The sequence below is a fragment of the Nothoprocta perdicaria genome, unplaced genomic scaffold, assembly GCF_003342845.1.
Source record: "Nothoprocta perdicaria isolate Ctin4 unplaced genomic scaffold, notPer1 scaffold_287, whole genome shotgun sequence".
NCBI lineage: Eukaryota > Metazoa > Chordata > Aves > Tinamiformes > Tinamidae > Nothoprocta > Nothoprocta perdicaria.
Genome location: NW_020455518.1, coordinates 320,593 through 337,553, shown reverse-complemented (window position 1 = coordinate 337,553; position 16,961 = coordinate 320,593). Strand labels below are relative to the sequence as shown.

At 55.2% G+C, this 16,961-nt stretch overlaps 1 protein-coding gene across 1 annotated transcript in view; it reads right to left on the bottom strand.

Annotated features, from left to right (window-relative positions):
• Nucleotides 1-16,961, bottom strand: part of RBM6 (RNA binding motif protein 6) — a 38,733-nt gene that overhangs the window by 12,457 nt on the left and 9,315 nt on the right. Inside the window, exons 6-8 of the mRNA XM_026041526.1 lie at nucleotides 14,579-14,652; nucleotides 841-915; nucleotides 193-253 (exon numbers count right to left, since the gene is read on the bottom strand). Coding sequence (XP_025897311.1) covers nucleotides 193-253; nucleotides 841-915; nucleotides 14,579-14,652 — 210 coding nt within the window. The remainder of the gene's footprint in view (nucleotides 1-192; nucleotides 254-840; nucleotides 916-14,578; nucleotides 14,653-16,961) is intronic.

Genomic DNA, 16,961 nt, shown 5'->3' with positions numbered 1-16,961 from the left:
GCACGTGCACCCACAGCACCTTTACAGCAGGCGGGGAGAAGGGTCTACACGACGCAGGACTACTAGTGCCCCACAGCGTTGCGCGACGAATCCCCCGGGAGCACAGCGAAACCAGGAGGCGCGAGCTCGCTCGCGAGGGCAGGTGGAGCTTTCACCAAACAGGACGCAAGGGGGAGCAGCGGATTGACTCACCGTCTCTCGGCAGCTTGCAGTAGGAGCAGGAGGAGCGGTAGCCCACAGTACACACCTTGCACTGCAAGGGAAGACGCAGAGCGTGAGGCAGGCGCGTCGCGAACGCAGCGGGAGCAGCGTATGCCAGGGGGGGAAGCAAGTTATAGCCCCGGAAAAGTTGTGGTGGGAATCTGGGAAAGGGGACGGGCAATAGCAGCAGGAAGGGGATCGGGCCAGGGGAAGAGCTGGCACAGCTCAGAGCTGGCRCTGCCTCACAGAGAGGATTTTCACCCAACTTCTGAGCCCAGGTTTGCTCACACCGCTCCGGTGCTTCGCTAGTAGCTCAGACTGGACCTTCCCCCTCCCAAGTGATGCTGGCCCCAAAACAAATCCCCTTCCCCACTTGCTGCCACCTCTTGGTTGTTGGCAGTCAGGGTGAAGGGGGCGACAGGCCCAGCTCTGTGCTCTGCAGCTCCTCCCCAGGTGACTCTAGGTGGGAGCATCTGTCCTGCAGGAGCCACGGGAAGAGCACGGGCACAAAACCGGCACAAAGGCGGCAGGGGAAACACCGAAGATGCAGGAGCTTCAGGACAGGTTGCCCCTCAAGGCAGTCCAAGCCCCGGGGACGTCTCTAACGCAGGCGGCGCGGGCGGCTCGGCGCACACTCACCCGCTTGCAGCGCCAGAACTCCGGGCACGGCGTGTACTCAAGGGTCACCTCCTTGCCGCCGATGCAGAGCGTTCCCTGCAGAGACAAGGGCGTGAGTGACGAGCGTGCCGGGCGCACGGCGCTGCTCAAAGGCTCAAAGGAAGGGCTTAACGCTCCCCGTTTCTAAAGCTCTCGTTTCGCCAGCGAAACGGAGAAGGGGAGCAAAGTCACCGGGCTCAGCCTGCAGGAGCTTCGCCCGCTCTAGCCTCGAGCTACRGAGCTGCGGACTCGCTCCAGAGGAGCCAGGCAAGCGATGCCAGGAGGAGCAGCGATGGAGCAGGCAGAGCATGGCACGGCACAGCCCTTCTCGAGCTGGCCTGGGGCCTGGTGCCGGGAAGGGGCGGCTGGGCAGCCTCCCTAGGCTGCTCCTCCAGGAGGAATGCATGGGGAAGCGGCACCGGAGCGGCGCCCTCCTGCCRGGAGCCCTCGCGCCAGTCCGACGTTCCTTCAAGGAAACGTGGCCCTGGAGCTGYGCGCGGGGAGCCCAGCAAGCGCCGAGCGTGGCTGCAGCGCAGCCCGTGSCCGGGCTTTTAAGGAAGAGAAGCCCTCGGAGGCTGGCCTGGCAGGCGCCYGGAGYGGGYGGCATTCCCAGCGGCACTCCCGGCAGTGCGCAGCACGCGGAGCCTGTGCCCGGGCCCACAGGACGCAGGGGGAGCTCAGCGGCACCAACGCTCTGCAGGGACAGCATGGCCAGGACAGCGGTCACAGGACGCCTCGCGTCCCGGCCGGACCCCCGGGCTGCTCTTGCCGAAGCCACGAGCGCCACGAGCCAAGGCTGCAGCTCRGGTCCCCGGCTCGCGCGCTCCGGGCGAGCGGCTGCTCTGCCCTTCTGCCCTTCCTCGACGGGGCAGCGGGTGGCAGGGAGCTGCAGGCACCCCTCAGGGTGCTGCACAGCAAGCYGAGAGCCCCAGAGAACGAGGTGCCAGTGCCAGGAACTGGCGCCGCATCCACGTGTGCCCCGTCGTGCCCAGCTGCTACGGAGCAGGAGGGCAGAGGGAAGAGCTGGAGAGCACACAGAGGTGCCCTCCTGGCGCTGCCCACACCACAGGGCAGCCCTTCACCACCTCCCCTCCTCTGCAAGCCGCTCCTCACCGACCAAGAGCATCTCATCCCCCTAGGCCCATACACATTTATCTCATTTAAGGCTTCTTTCCCACTACGCAGCCGCTAAACTCCGCTTTGCAGGTGGAGCAGCAGCCGGCTGGCCAGGCGTCCTCAACACAGGGCTTTGGGGAGGAGGTCGAGCCATCCGAGGAGCCTTCCGCTCGCAGGGCAAGCGCATCGTCCAGCTTCCTTCTTCCCCCAGCTGCTGCGGCTGCAGCTTGCCAGAAACCTCTTGTTTTTCTCTTCACGCACGACATTTTTTTCTYCTAAGTGGACGTGGCGCTGGTCTCTGCAGCGAATTCAGCTCTCGGAGGCTGCCAAAGGTGTCACTTGCATAATCACCCATTTCCTTAGCGCCCTGCTGATTGCCTGCTCATTTTTCCAAGCTCTGATTTCCTTCTAATAAAGCCATGCTCCGGGTTGCAATCATCATTTAACATCAAAACGTGTCTTTCGCTTAGGACGCACGTTATCCTGATTCTGTTTCTCAGGGATTTGTAAACCCCTCGTTCCCCCACTTTATTAACAGATTCCAGCCCAGGCATTTCCAAACCCTCTTCCCTCTCAACCTCCTCGTTGCTGCTGCTTCTTCTTCCGTTATATCTTGTTCCTTTCCCCCMAAAAACGCTCTGGATAAAACTCACCAGCTTTCAGCTCACCGCTTCCTACCACCGCAGCTCTTTGGGAAGCTACAACGATTTTCCAGGCGAGCACAAAGGAAAGCAAAGCCCGGGACACACCACAGCACGACGTGCCCCACACCACRACCAGCTCCCCTCTATTCCCATATTTTATCCCATCCCTCTAAGCAACTCACCTGCCCTTTGCTCCTTAATTCCCTTCTTTGGGATTTTCCATTTCCATCACTTTAGCAAGGAGAGGACCTCTCCCCCTGCTCTGAGCAGACCACAGCTAACCGCAGCGAGCAGGGGAAATGACTAAGAGCTGCAGATACACGAGCAAGGATCCCCAGGATGTGGAAGGCTCTGGATAAGAGCTCTAAGAAGCCAGGCATGGAAGCAGKCTTAGGAATTACCCCATCAGCTGCTTGTCTCCCAGTTAGCACTGGCACTTGTCTCCCTGGTATTTTTTCATGCCTGTTGGCAACCTCATACGGATGATATCTGGGGTCTGAGGAGGGCTGAACTCACCAGCAACAGGGATCCACACTCTCCAAGACCGAGATCACAGCAGGAAACGTGTCACCAACACCAAGGTTTTCCCAAACTCTTCCTCTGGAAATCTTGGAGCTTCCAAGGGTGGCTTGAAAGCTCGAGATGTCAAGAGCTTCTGCACTACGGCACAGACCCTCCAACCAACCCCGTCCTTTGCTTTAACCAAATAYAGCCAAACATTTACAGGCCAAGTAAAATCTCCTTTCGGAGTTCCCTGCTAACAAGGAGCTGACTCCTCTCCAAGTATTCGCCCCACAGGTCAGGCTTGGACAGCTACCSAAGGAGCTGCCAAACCCCAAGGAGACACGGATGAGCATCACCGTGCCACGAAAGAAAGGCTCCTGCATCCACCTCACCAAGTAACAACCAAGGCAGAGCACACTGGCACTTCCACTGTTAAAAACGAAGTGAAAAACGGCTTTTGCAACAACAGAAAACTGCACACAAAGCTCGCAACAAAAWTCCGCTTACGGGCAGCACGGCGAAGCAGCGACGTTAAAATATCAAAACCGGCCCCGCTCGTGTGATGTTAATTCAGCTTTCGATGCATATTTATCATAACGAGGGTGGCCAGCCCAGAGTTGTTACACAACAATCATGTTAAGAATTATTCTAATTAATTAACGACTTGGCTTCTCCTGCCTCGGGAGCCTAGAGAGCATCCCCAGTGGGAATGGGGAAGCCTGCAGCGCTTCCCAGGACAGCAAGATCCCACTGTCCTCAGGAGCCGCCGCATCGGAGCGCAGGGAGGCAGGAGGCTGGATGAGGCCGAAGGCTGCAGCTGGGGTATTTACCTGCCTTTTTTACCCCGATTTCGGGTGTTTCTCCTCCTGGGTTCTGTGGGAGGATTACAAAGGCAAATGGAACCACCACTTCCCAGTCTCCCCGTTTTAGTGGCAGGGCTGCTGTCTCAGTACTACCAAGGCRGGCGAGCTGGTCACAAGAGCTCAGGGCTCTTGCCCTCAAGGTATTTGACTTCACATAAAACCAAAGAGACAAGGTCTGAAACCAAAGCTCCCCCCAACTCGCACAGCTCCAGCTCCAGCTGCTGGTGGGACTCGCAAGGCAGCAGCTTSTGGGCATGGGGGCCAGCAGCAAGACTCCAGGGACGGCAGGAGAGCAGCTGGATGCCTGGGAAAAAGCAGCCTTCGCAGCCCCAGAAAGTGGCTTTTCACCCTGATTCGCCCATATGCTGAAGTCTTGTCTCCAGGTTTTTGGGCAGCACCACAAGCACCACAGCCTGGGCATGTACAACTGATCCGGTACCGATGACAAGTTCCTGCAGGAGGACAGCACAAAAGGAGTGGGGATGGAGCAGCACCTCCAGGGCTCTCAGCCTCCCTCTCCTGCTCCTCAGTTGACTTCTTTTTTATTGGCCTGGCCTATTAGTGTCTGGAGAGTGGCCGACAAACGGGAATGATGATTCCAGACACGCAGAGGAAGATGATGGTTGCAGAGGTGGTGGATCTCTGGGAACGGTCACATCCCCAAAGGGATCCAAGAGCCCTTGCTACGCGCTAGCACACGTCTCACGCTGTGCCAAGGCCAACGCTGAAACGAATCTCGCAGCGACTCCGCTGAGAGCAGGAGCCCAAAGCTGCCACCAGCAACGCTGAGCGAGCAGGCACAGCTTCAGGCACGTCAGGCAACACGGGCACCGAGGCAGAGCTGGGCATTAGGAGAACTTAAGAGTGCTAAAGATGCAGGCGCTAAATACACCAAATTTAGGGATTATCTTATCCCAGGCAGCACTTGGTGCCTCTTTTCAAACCCGCTTCGCACAAAACTCATTATCCCCTTGCACTGGGACCGTCTCCATGATGTACAACTTTCCACTTCTCCCTAATCCCAGACAGCCTTCCTYGGGCCTCCCTTTCCTTCTGGCCACCCAGGTCATTTGTCCTCTAGCAGAAGCCACCACTTCCTCCAACATCCTTCAAGTGCATTCCTGTTTCCCCAGACACCCTATCTAGCTGCCAAGACACCTCCTGTTGTCTTCCTTCAATTTAGCCTTGGATGAATTCCCAACACATCAGTCTCCCTGCACAGCAGGGCTTTTCACAGAATATTTAAGGTTGGAAGGGACCTCTAGAGATCATCTAGTCCAACCTTCCTGCTCCAGCAGGGACACCTGGATCATGTGGCACAGGGTGGCATCCAGGTGGGTTTGGGAGACCTCCAGAGGAAGAGATTCCACAACCTCCCTGGACGGCCTGTTCCAGGGCTCTACACCTCATCTCCCCCCAGCCGACACCCTTTTTGCAAATACACCCCCAAGCTCCCTCCCAGACTATGCCAGYGCTCTATATGTTATTGCTCTGCTCCTGACCCCCAATTCTTCTCCAAGTCGGGAACTCCCAAGTGCTTCTGGTTTAAATATATCAGGAGGACAACAGCTCTGTGCTGCAACCACCAAGCAAGTGCTTAGGGACTCTACACGCTATAGGGTCACCTTTGGGCCATACATGACCTGAAATGCATGATCTGTGAGGCTTTGGCAGCTCTTTCTCTGATCCAGTCACTCACAGCAGACTCTTCATCGCTGTTCACCGACGTTCACCTACCACGGGACATCAGGAGCTCAAGTCTCTAAGGTGGGGAGAACTTTTATGCTTTGCTGTTAGTAGCAGGGCTTGGTGCCACAGCTAAGAGAAGCGAGGGGTGGGTTAAGGACTTGTTAGAGGGTGGGTTAAGGACCTGTTAGAGGGGGAGCTACGACACCAAGTCAGAAACCTGCACCAGGGCCTCAAAAGAACATGAACCAGGTTGCATCCTCACTGTGAAACACACACTTGGAGTGTCCAAACTGCTGCTCCGCTGCCTGGCCGTATTTCTCAATACTTATACAGCCACGTTCTCGTTCAAAGGTCATCTCATCCCACACGGCTGCTAAACAACATAGAGATTAAACAATGTTAGCACAAGGCAATCGGATGCACTAACCCACCCCAGGCCCTTCCTGCAGGCTTCTCTCAGGGGGACTTTGTAACTATTAAAGGCCACACGAAGCTGGAAGGGCAGGAGGAAAAGCCCAGCTGCCGACCTAGACACTTGAAACACGGTATCCAAACCCGCAGCACACTAAACACCTATCCTGGGGGGGAAAAAAAACACATTGGAAAAAACATCTCCACGGAGCAAAGTTATTCCTAGGCCATCCAGTGTATTTGATCGTGCATTTACAGAGCCCACGCAAACCAGAGACGTGCCCTTTAGCCCAAACACTCCAGCAGGAGATTGCCCAGCGGCGGCCGCCCAGCTTGCCCAGCGTGATGAGCGCAGTGCTGGAGGTTCAGCAGAGCAGCCGGGGTCTGCTGGGCGCAAGCAGAGCCTAAACCGGCAGCAGAGCCTAAACCGGCAGCAGAGCCTAAACCGGCAGCAGAGCCTAAACCGGCAGCAGAGCAGCCCGAAGGCTGCTCCTTGCCAAGGCAGGTCTCACGGCTCCCCTCTGCATTCGTTTAATTGGGCACCTGGAGCCGTCACGGGCTGCCTCTGCTCTCCGCATGGAAATCCCGGCTGCGCCTCGTGGATTCGGCAGCRGGCACGGGCATCATTCCCGGGGGACTGGCGCCTAGGGATGCCCACCACAACGGGCACTTCTGATATTTAATGAGGCCCCCATACACGCTGCAAGCAGAAAAGACAGAGTTAATTGAGTGCAATGGACAGAGCAGTTGGCTCTGGATGGTAAATTCACCTCACATGGACTAAGCACAGGAGGACACACTGCCAGGAGGAACAAGCCCTCGGCCCTGCTCTCCAATGATGTCCAAGCTGGGCCTTCACCTAGGGCTGTAACCCATTYGTAGTGAGACCTCACAGCCCCATTTTCCACGTAAGAAAACAGATATTAGGTTCCGAGGACTAAAAACCACTTCTTCTATCAACTCTGCTCCTGAGAGCAGGGATGGAAAAATACAGCAGAAGTTTKCTTGGGTTTTTACTGCCATCCTGGCTCAAATGAGGTACACGAAGCCTCTCTGAACGTTGCTCATTTTCTGCTAAGTCATCTACTGCATGTCACAAAAACTAAGCCTTCCCCCGTTGTTTATGGAAACAGTSGAGAGATACTTGGCTCTTCTTCTCCTAAAGAAGGTACTTGCAGCGATCTAAATATTTACATCTCCGGCTTAGAGCTTTACAACCTCGAGCTTCATTAGAAGTGTAATTCGTTATATGACACATTAGATTTCAGTTCCCTGTCCCCTGGGAGATCCACTTTCGGCAGCGGCTTGCTCATCCTGCCCAGCTCATGACTAACCGCGCTGAGAGGTGGTGCCAAGCGGTGGAGATGATCTGCTGGAGACGCTCCTCTTCCTCACGGCCCAAGGGGCAGGAAGCCACTCACCCAGTGGCACTGAGAACCTCTCAGACAGAATCACACAATGGTTGAGGTTGGAAGGGAACTCTACTCCATCATCTRCTCCAGCAGGGACACCCAGATCGTGGGGCACAGGGTGGCATCCAGGTGGGTTTGGAAGACCTCCAGAGAAGGAGACTCCCCAGACTCCCYGGACAGGCTGTTCCAGGGCTCTGGCACCCTCACAGTGAAGAAGTTCCTCCTCACATGGAGATGGAACCGCCTGGGTTGCAACTTACACCCATTACCTCTTGTCCTCTCACTGGCCACCACTGAGAAGAGCTTGGCCCCTTCCCCTACATTCCCCCTTCATGTACTTAGACATTTTCATCAGATCCCCTCTCAGCCTTCTCTTCTCCAGAGAAAACAGACCCAGCTCACTGAGTCTCTCCTCATATGAGAGATGCTCCAGTCCCTTAATTATCTTTGTCTCTCTCTGCTGGACCCTCTCTAGAAGCTCCACGTCCCTCTTATACTGGGGAGCCCAGAACTACCCCCAATGCTCCAGCTGCAGCCTCACCAGAGCTGAGTAGAGGGGCAGGATCCCCTCCCTTGACCTGCTGGCAACGTCCTCCTGATGCAGCCGGGAGCTCACTGGCCTTCTTGGCCATGAGGGCTCCCATGCCTCATGGTTAACTTGGTGTCCACCAGGACTCCCAGGTTCCTCTCCGTGGAGCTGCTCTCCAGCAGGTCAACCTCTAAGCTGAACYGGTGCCTGGGGTTATTCCAGCTGCTGCACTGCTCACGCATACTGGGTTAGAGGGGCCACCAGATTGGATGCCAGAAGCAATTCTCAGACGAGAAGGGAGGACAAAAAGTGTGTGCCTTCCCTCTGCGGTGCAGAGGATGGCCCTCTCGTTGCACCCACTGCTCTCAACCACCTCCAGGCTCTTCCTGCAGCATGTGGATGGGAGCTGTGACTTTTTTGCAGCAATTCAAGCCCTACAAAGAGCCTTGAAGATGTCCCATGGCCTGCAGGGGAATGAGGTGACAACACCGGGTGCCGTTCTGAGCTAAGACCCGTTTCCTCAAGTTCTTCGACCAAGAGGTAACAGACACCACAGTCCACGCAGACATTTCAGCCCCTGTTTCTCCACTTCAATCTTATTTCATGACTAGTGAAGAACCTCATCCCCAAGACAGTTCCAGTCAAACTCTGTGGAAACAGAACTCCTCAGATCAAAGTTGCTGACTGCCCACTGTTTCCCAGAGCTTTGATCTTGCCTCTTCAAACTATGGAACATCTATATTTAGCCTTTTGCTTGCAAGTTTCCAATAATCTCAGCAGAAGTGGTAAAAATCAAGCTCCTCTCTCTGAAGGTATCCCAGTTCCAAGAACCTCGAATTTCTTGACTTGCAAGAGTTCATCGCACACCTGAGAGGGAAAGAAAAGACCAAGACCCCCATTCTTAAGAAGATCCCAGTATTCACCCCACAGACAGATCCCACGCTTTGGCAGAAAAGCAACCTGAACATGGCTCTTTGGAGAGGAGCAAACAGTTCTCCTGCCTCCCTTGATGCCAGGAGGCACGGCTCCATTTTCCTCTTGGGCCATTAGCCTCGACCTCTTCTTCTCCTGTTCCCAGCAACCCACCCTCAACTGCCCGTGCGTCGGGAATGAACGCAGCAGCACCGAGCCCCCGGGCAGCCGCTGCCCTCCCCGCCGCCGCGCTGCCTTTGAGCCACTTCAGCCACGCCAGCACCAGCCGCTTTCCAGACTACAGAGGGAATTTCTGAGAGCGCATCTGCAGCTTTATTAATTGTCGGCTTTCTTAACRGGCGGCTTCAAAGCGCCAACACAAATTAGGGGCAGGAGGCCTGGCGACTTTCGGGCCGGAGCCTGATCAAGGGATTTCACTGCTTCTCCTGCCATCGCCAGCTGGCTTCGTACACGAGCCAGCGCTCTGCTCCAAGCCCCTCTTAGCAGCGCTGCTCATTCGCCACGCGCCTCCGAAGCGCTTTTGATGCCACGGGGAAAAACAACTGCCAGCAGAACAGCACACTCGGCTGTTCTACAGATCTTCCTAAGTCAAACTCGAAAGCCAACACGACCAAACCCACGTAACCTGGGAACAGGAACAGCCCACGCTCTTGGGTAAAAAACTGCCCCTTGTTTTAAGGGAAACCTGCACTTACACATAGCATTTGATACTACSTTTTCCTGCTGGACACAAGGATATTCCAGCAAGGGGCTGGGAGSAGAGGAGCTGACGGTCACACAGAGCGAGCAGCACCTGCATCCCGCACCCAAGGAACACAGTGCTGGAGCTCAAGGCAAAACACCCCCAACAAACCAAGCCTAAGCACGCCAAACAGCATCTTGCGCAGGGAAGAGCTTCACGCGCTGGCAGCGACGGAAATCAAGCTGTTCCTGCGGAGTTTGCTCTGCCAGCGAGTGCTCTAGGCTGTAATTTTAGCCCTGCGGGAGAGGCAGAGAGCGGGTTTAACTGCTGTGTGCTGCATTTCACCTCTGCAAGCCCAAGCTTTCATGCCCCATCACTTTACAAGAGCCACGCCAGGCCCGGCCAAAGGTCCTGCTGCCCAACAGTGGATCCACACTKGGAACTACCCATCCCAGGCCACCTCCAAAGCACCCAACAGAGTAAAGGCAGCACTGTGTGCACTTGCACACCATAAATCAGCCCGCCGGGGACGCCTGGACGCTCATCTCGGCAATTACTTACAGATAAAGTTATTTAAACAATTTTCAGGTAGTCACGTTGCTCCCTCCTGCCAGCTCGAGCTCCTGGCACTCGAATGAGAGCATCTATCCCAGAGAAACACCCCGCCAACAAGACATTTGAGAGCTACACGGAAAGAAGGGATGTTTCACAGCGACACCATCGCACATTTGCTCCCGTCAACCCAGCAGAGAAAATCAAGTGAGGAGAAAACAACTGGCCAAGGAGGCAGCTCCGTTTTGGAGTGGGTTTCACCTGGAATAACCCGTTTACGCAGCGGGAATAACCTATCTGTACAGCGGCCCCAAGGAGATTCAACACCGGGAGCGGACGATTGTGCAACAGTCGGCAACGCTCGAGGGCAGAGACACCCGCTGCCGTGTCGCTCGTCCCTGTCACGAACCGGGGACACTCGGGGGGTTCTGCTACGTGATCCCAGGAGCTCACCATGGAGCAGGGGTTTAGCAGCAGCAGCAGAGCATGCAGGCACTACCAGGGAGGCTGGAGGGGAAAGGGATGGGATTTGGGAAGAGGAGCACAGGGAAACGGAGGGAGGTGGCAAATTGGGAGCCTAAGAGTGAGCTAGAAGACGTGGCTTCGCTTTTGCTGCCCGCAGTTCGAAGCCCACTTCATTTTAAAAGAATCTGGCTGGCATTTGGTTTGCTTGCTGAGACGGGGCAGAACAGAGGCTGTAGTTTTACCCGGGCAAGATCTCTGCCCTTGGCAGAAGATCTCACAAGGCTTCCTTGCTCRGGAAGCCTCCCATCTAATGACAACGTGTGCGGGTCAGCGAGCCGGGAAAGGGCGACTCCTTCATCCGCAGGTTGGGTAAAGCCCTGGGATGCGGATGGGAAAGGCAGCCCAGGGCCACGGGCCTCTCTCCTCCCACACGGAAGCAGCTCGGAGAACCGGAGGAATCCGCACAGCTAAAAGCAGGTCCATTTGGGGAAAGGGAGGTAGCTGGTGGGAACACGCAAGAGGTTGCCATCAGCTTCCATTCCTGGATGCGATTTGTGGATTTTAGGCAAAAATCCCAGGCCCATATACACACACAAGCCCACACAGCCCCCCAAAGGAAAATGTTTTTCTTTCCCAAGTATTTGGACAGGGAGTTTCTCTCAAAAATCCCAACACGTTTCTTGCTCCCCGCACTAGAATAGGCCTTGGGAAGCGCTCGGTGCCCCAGAGCAGGGCTTCAACACGAGAGCAAGTTATGGAAGAACCTGCGGAAGGTCATGCTCCAACTCAACCCCTTCACCTCCTGCTCGAGGAACAGGAGGGAAGGAGCAGGAAGGGGTTAGGGTTCCCGCTGGGAAACAGCCACACTGCCAGCACTGCTATGTTTGGGATTGCAGGGAACATGGAAGACTTGACTACATTGTTGGTTGAAACCAACCCTCTGCTCTTGGGCTTCCAACAAACTCTTTTGCTTCCACATGTGTAGGGCAGCTCCACTTGAGTGGAAACAGGAACATCTCCACGTAGCAGAGCCCGGATCCTTCCATTTCTCCTCCTTCACCAGCCTTTATCCTACAGGACAGGACCTAAAGGCGCCTCCACTTCCCATCCGACCTTCTTGTAACCAAAAATGAGCTTTTTCAGTGTGGGCTTCTATGGACGGAGGAGGAGAAAAGAGAAATCAGGTGGTCAAGTAGATCCCATCACATGGCGAGAACAAACCCATGGGAGATGTCCCCAGGGCTGTGGCCCAGGCAGCCAACACGGTGCCCCCAGGCAGGACTGCACCAAAGGCAACGYCAGAAGATAAACCACGTGGCACCAGGAAGCCATAGAGAGCAAGGATGAAGGAGGGGAAGATTACGTAGGAAAAGCCACGCAACTTCCCAGACAAACTCCATTTTCCACCCAAAATCGTTCTGCCTCCCCACCGGACAAGCAGCTGGACACAAAGAGAAGTCTTCTAACAGTCAACGACAGAGCCGGGTGACAACCAACACGAGCCAAACACCCTCCGAAAGGGCCCACGCGCAGAGCCGCTCCGATCCAACCTGCCCGAGCGAGCGCCAGCCCAAAACCAGCTTAGCCTCTAGGCTAAGCACAACCACCGCTGGCCTAGCAATAGGGGCAACCCACGGCGTTCCGCACACCTTAGGCGGGACCTCGGAGCTGCAAGGACCTGCCCCACAACAAGCAACGTGGACAAGCGATTAAAAGGGGGGTTATTTCAGTTGCTTTCGCCACAGTAAGGTAGAAGTGGGAGGAAACTCCCATCCAAAACCAGGGCATGGCAGCGGGCTGGTGTTTAACGCGGGGTATTTGCCAGAAAGCCCCCTCAGAGCTCAGCAGCCACGCGCACACGCTGGCCTCGCCGAACGGCGGCAGTTGGACCTGGTAAAGCTGCGCTCAGCAAGTTGGGAAAGGATCTGAAACCAAGGCTGGGCTGGGCCCAACGAAAGGAAAGGACTTTTCACCACAGGGACTACACAATAGAGGGCTACAACCAATTGTCCTCTGAGCTGGGGCAGTTAAAAGGGCATTGGGCAGCATTAAAATGCTCTTTCTGGAAAAGCTGCTCCTTGCAGGGAAGCGAGGAAGAGCCCGGCTAGCTGGGGAGGTGCCAGGACGGCACCGGGACTTGACACCGATTCCCTATTKGTGCTCTCCTATCAACAGGACTTGACAAGGAGAGTTGATAAGCTCCTGAAAACAGCTGAATCACGAAGGCTACGGTTTAGCTAATACAAGTTTTGGGGTTTATGCAGCTTGTAGCAATCCAGATTAACTCGCACTTGAAGGCAATAGTCCCGTAGAGCTCCACCCTGAAGAGATGGAGCCGGGATATCTGATACATATCAGGATATCGGATACATATCTGTTATCTGATACCTATCTGACACCTACACCAGATGCTCCAGAGGTTACACGTCTCCTTGGGCCACCTTCCTTCCTCCTTCCTCCTCTTCCTCTAGCTAAGGACTCCTGCAGCACCACCAGACCACGGCCAAGCCTGGACCTCGTCCTGTGGCTCAGTGATTTATTGGGCTCCCTTAAGCCCTCCGTTCAGCTTAGGACAGGGCACTTGCAAACACTTGGCTGCAGCAACGGACCTCATCGGAGCTGAGGGGGGTAAATCCTGTCCCAGGACCACGGGATGCTCTCTGTGGGAGAAGGGACAGGTTTTAACACCAGGCAGAGGAGGAATTCCTCAAATCTCAGCTTTATGAGAAGGGCTTTTGCAGAGAACAGCAGGAAATCCCCAATTCCCAGGTATTTGGGAAGGGGTTTTGCAGAGGGAGACACTATCCTGCAAGCAGAGCTGGGGGAACTATATGTAAAGTATTTGGTTAAAAGGAGGGTCATATATAACCAGAGATTTCTCAGTGACAAGACAATAAATCGGGAGCTGTGACAGTGCCTGAAGCAGAGGGGAAAAAAAGTCATCACTAATGGTAAAAATAACTGACAATTTTGGAACTTTCCCTCATTTTGCCCCTCTGCTCTATTGCTGGGAATGCGCCRGGCTCTTTCCCAGCAACAGAAATCTTGTGTAAAACGTTTTTAGAGGCTACACTATCTCTGCAAGTGCAGATAGAGACAAATGCAAACGCTCAGTGGGACCTCGAGACATGCCCAGCCCTGAGCCTGACTCAGGACTCCGCCAACAGCGAGATGTCAAACTCGGGTACAAGCTGCTGAATGAATTCTTCCTTAAGAAAATCGGGAGGAGAAAGGCAGGATGGAGACAGGATCAACGAGAAAGGGGCTTTCTCGCGAAGGAGGCACCCTCACCAAGGAGGGGGCTAACGTGCATCTTCTCGGACGTGTCCAGGCCCTTGTGTGGTGGCCAAGGGCCCCAGCATGGAGCACCAGGTCCCAGGGAGGCTTCTCCCGAATTTTTAAGCCACTTTGCGATTTAAAAGGAAACCTTCAGATTCACCAGGTGCAACTGCCGCCGGGGCGGACCTCTCGTACGCAACTCCAGCTCGCCCAAGGCCAGGAGATCCATGGGGATCCATGGGGAGATGCACAACTGAAGGTCAAGCCCTCCCRAAGACGGGCTGCACCCTGGGCTCGGAGCTGCGCACCAGAGGCCGCAGCCACAGGTCTATGTGCGTGTCCCAAGTTCTTCCCAACTGGATTGCCCCGGGACACTACAAACTCATCAGGGCCAAAGACTGCCCGTACGCCAGGGAGGAAAGAGGACCAACCGTTCGGTGGCCAGCAGCTCCTTCACCCTGGCAATCCCAAGCCCTCTGCAAGCTTCTGGGAACAGTTATTTAAACCGCAGTGTTGGGTTTTATGCAAGAACACATCTTCTTTTCAACGGTTCAAAAAATAAAACCGCTCATTGGCTTTCCACCACCCCACCAAAAAAGAACATAAATCTTCTAGCAGCATTGACCGAAGTGTAAAGCAACCTGGTTGGCTTCCATGCATCCGATGGCCTCTTCCAAGAGTGAAAATTCCACGCAGACATAGCCATAGTCGTAACCTGGGAACAGCATTTAAATACAGACGGGAGTCGTGTTAGTGCCTTGCCATAAAGAAAGCCACATTTCAATATTCAATTCCCTTTCCCTCCACAGACAACCCCTCTAACCACCTCCCCTCTACTCCACAACGACAAGCAGAGAAGCAGGGGCTAGTTGGGCGAGGATTAACCAGGCAGTTTCATCAAGAATTTTAACAGCACCACGTTCCAGCTTCCCTTTACGCAGCTCGGCACAAGAGCTTTGGATTCGGTACCACCTTGGAGGCTGCTCTCCAAGGCAAACGCTCTCAAGCCATTCCAAAGGACGCTGCTGGGCAGGTGTTTCCCACCAAGAGCCGGCGTTTGCACTTGGGTGATGTTCAGCAAGACCTAATTCCTTAGCTTTGCTTCCTTCCCTTCGACACCTCCTTCCTTTCCAAGCCCAAGGCTCTCCTACTATGAAGGAGAGCAGGGAAGCAGGAAGGAGCAGCCCAGCTTTGTCGTTTGGGCCTCTCCTTCCACGAGATGCTACTGTAAATGTAACGTAGGGCGCTGTGTGTGTGTGCAGGGTAGGGCTAATTTTGGAGGCACGAGGCCAGAGCCTTTGCTCTTCTCGCTCCTCACAAAGCTCTCGCCCCAGGCCGCGGCAGAAGGGAGCTACTGATTTAACCCTGGATTAAATCAGGAGCCACCAATTTAACCCTGGGTTCCAGTTACCTCTGCTCAAACGATCATGTCCCACGGCAAAGCGCGGGGTGAACATGACGAGGAATTAAGACCACCCTAAGAGCCAACTTAGGCTCTTAGCCAACTTTCCCCTTGACGGGAAAACAGCTCCGAGAACTAAAGCTCCAAGGAAGGACCTGGAGGAGCAACCTCACCCCGCACAAGCCACAGCCAACACGCTCCAAACCAGATGATCCAGGGCTGACGCACTCCAACCGGGACCAGCAGCGAGAGAAGAGCCCTGGTTCCCTCTCCCCGCTGCTCTTCGGGCCATTTAGGAGGGACACAAAAGCCACCTGGCATTTGGATCGCCCCAGCTCGCCTCCTCCCTCCCAAAGACGCCCGTCTGGATGCGGGTCCACCTTCCACCGGTGCCGTCCCACCACGTTGGGCAGGACCCGGGTCACCCCCCGGGCCTCGCAGACAGGCACGTGGGTCTCCGGGACGCTGTCCACGCTCTCCACGGAGCCCGCTCCCCGGCGCGTTTGCCGCGTTCAGCGCTTGCTCCCGCTCCATTTCCGCACCATCTCTCGCACCTCGCCGCCCCAGGGACAAACCCCACGTCCCCAGGGATCCCTAGGGCTGCTCCACCACCACAAACCTGATCTCCCCCCTTCCATACGTGATGGTCGCCAATATAACCACACGAGAGATGAATTCATCCCTCGGCAGGCTCCCGGAGCCCCCGCTCTGCTCCCTGCCCCGCGGTCCGGCAGCTCCTTCCAGAGCTCAGCATCRCGCAGGTCCTACCGGTGGCACCAAYGAGGACCTTCCCACCAGGAGAGCACATCAGGGCCCTCCTCAGCCCCCCGTATTGTGCAGGTGACAAAGCTGACACCAAAGCGGTCACCCCAGCACAGCAGAATCGCTGCTGAAGATGCCAGCAGGTTCTCTGACTTGAGCTGGCCTAACTTCATGTTTAACATTTCAGGAGAAGATCATGCGATAAAATCCCCGTATCTTCTTTCCCTGACCTTTCTTCCACTGACTAGTGCAAAACCACTGCTTCGGGATGCATGGAAAAGTGGGATGGAGTCACACACGCTACCTGCTTTGGCAGGAGCATCTCAGCACAGATTTCCTATCAAAAAGATTTATTTTTTTAAAACCTTCCTCCTCAAACTCTGAACGTGCTSAAATACTAGCTACAAATAAACTTTCCAAAAGCGGGTACTTGAGCTCATGCAGTTTTTCCTCCCAGCTTATCCATAAAACATCCGCATTCCTCTTCTCCCCTGGGTTTTAGGACAGCCACATAACAGGACTTGACGTGTTCCTTTAGATGTGTCTCCTTAGTGCCCTGGGTGTGATCCCAGGGCCTGTCCCGCGCCTTCTGCACCGAAAATGCCCCAGTCAGTTGAGGCCTGGCAATGAGGACACGTGTGGAGCTCCAGGAGGCCGCGCTGGGACTGCAGAGCAGCAGCACTTTGCCCTTGAACCTGAGGTATTTAGTGAAATAAATTCTGATGGACCAATGTCAAGTTCTTGTTAGCATGCCCTGGCCTGGCTAAACGCCTTGGGAAGTCTGGCTTAACATTGCCGTTCTCCGGCTTCAACTAAAGAGATCAATAAGGGGCTTATAAAGAGATCAATAAGGGGCTTAT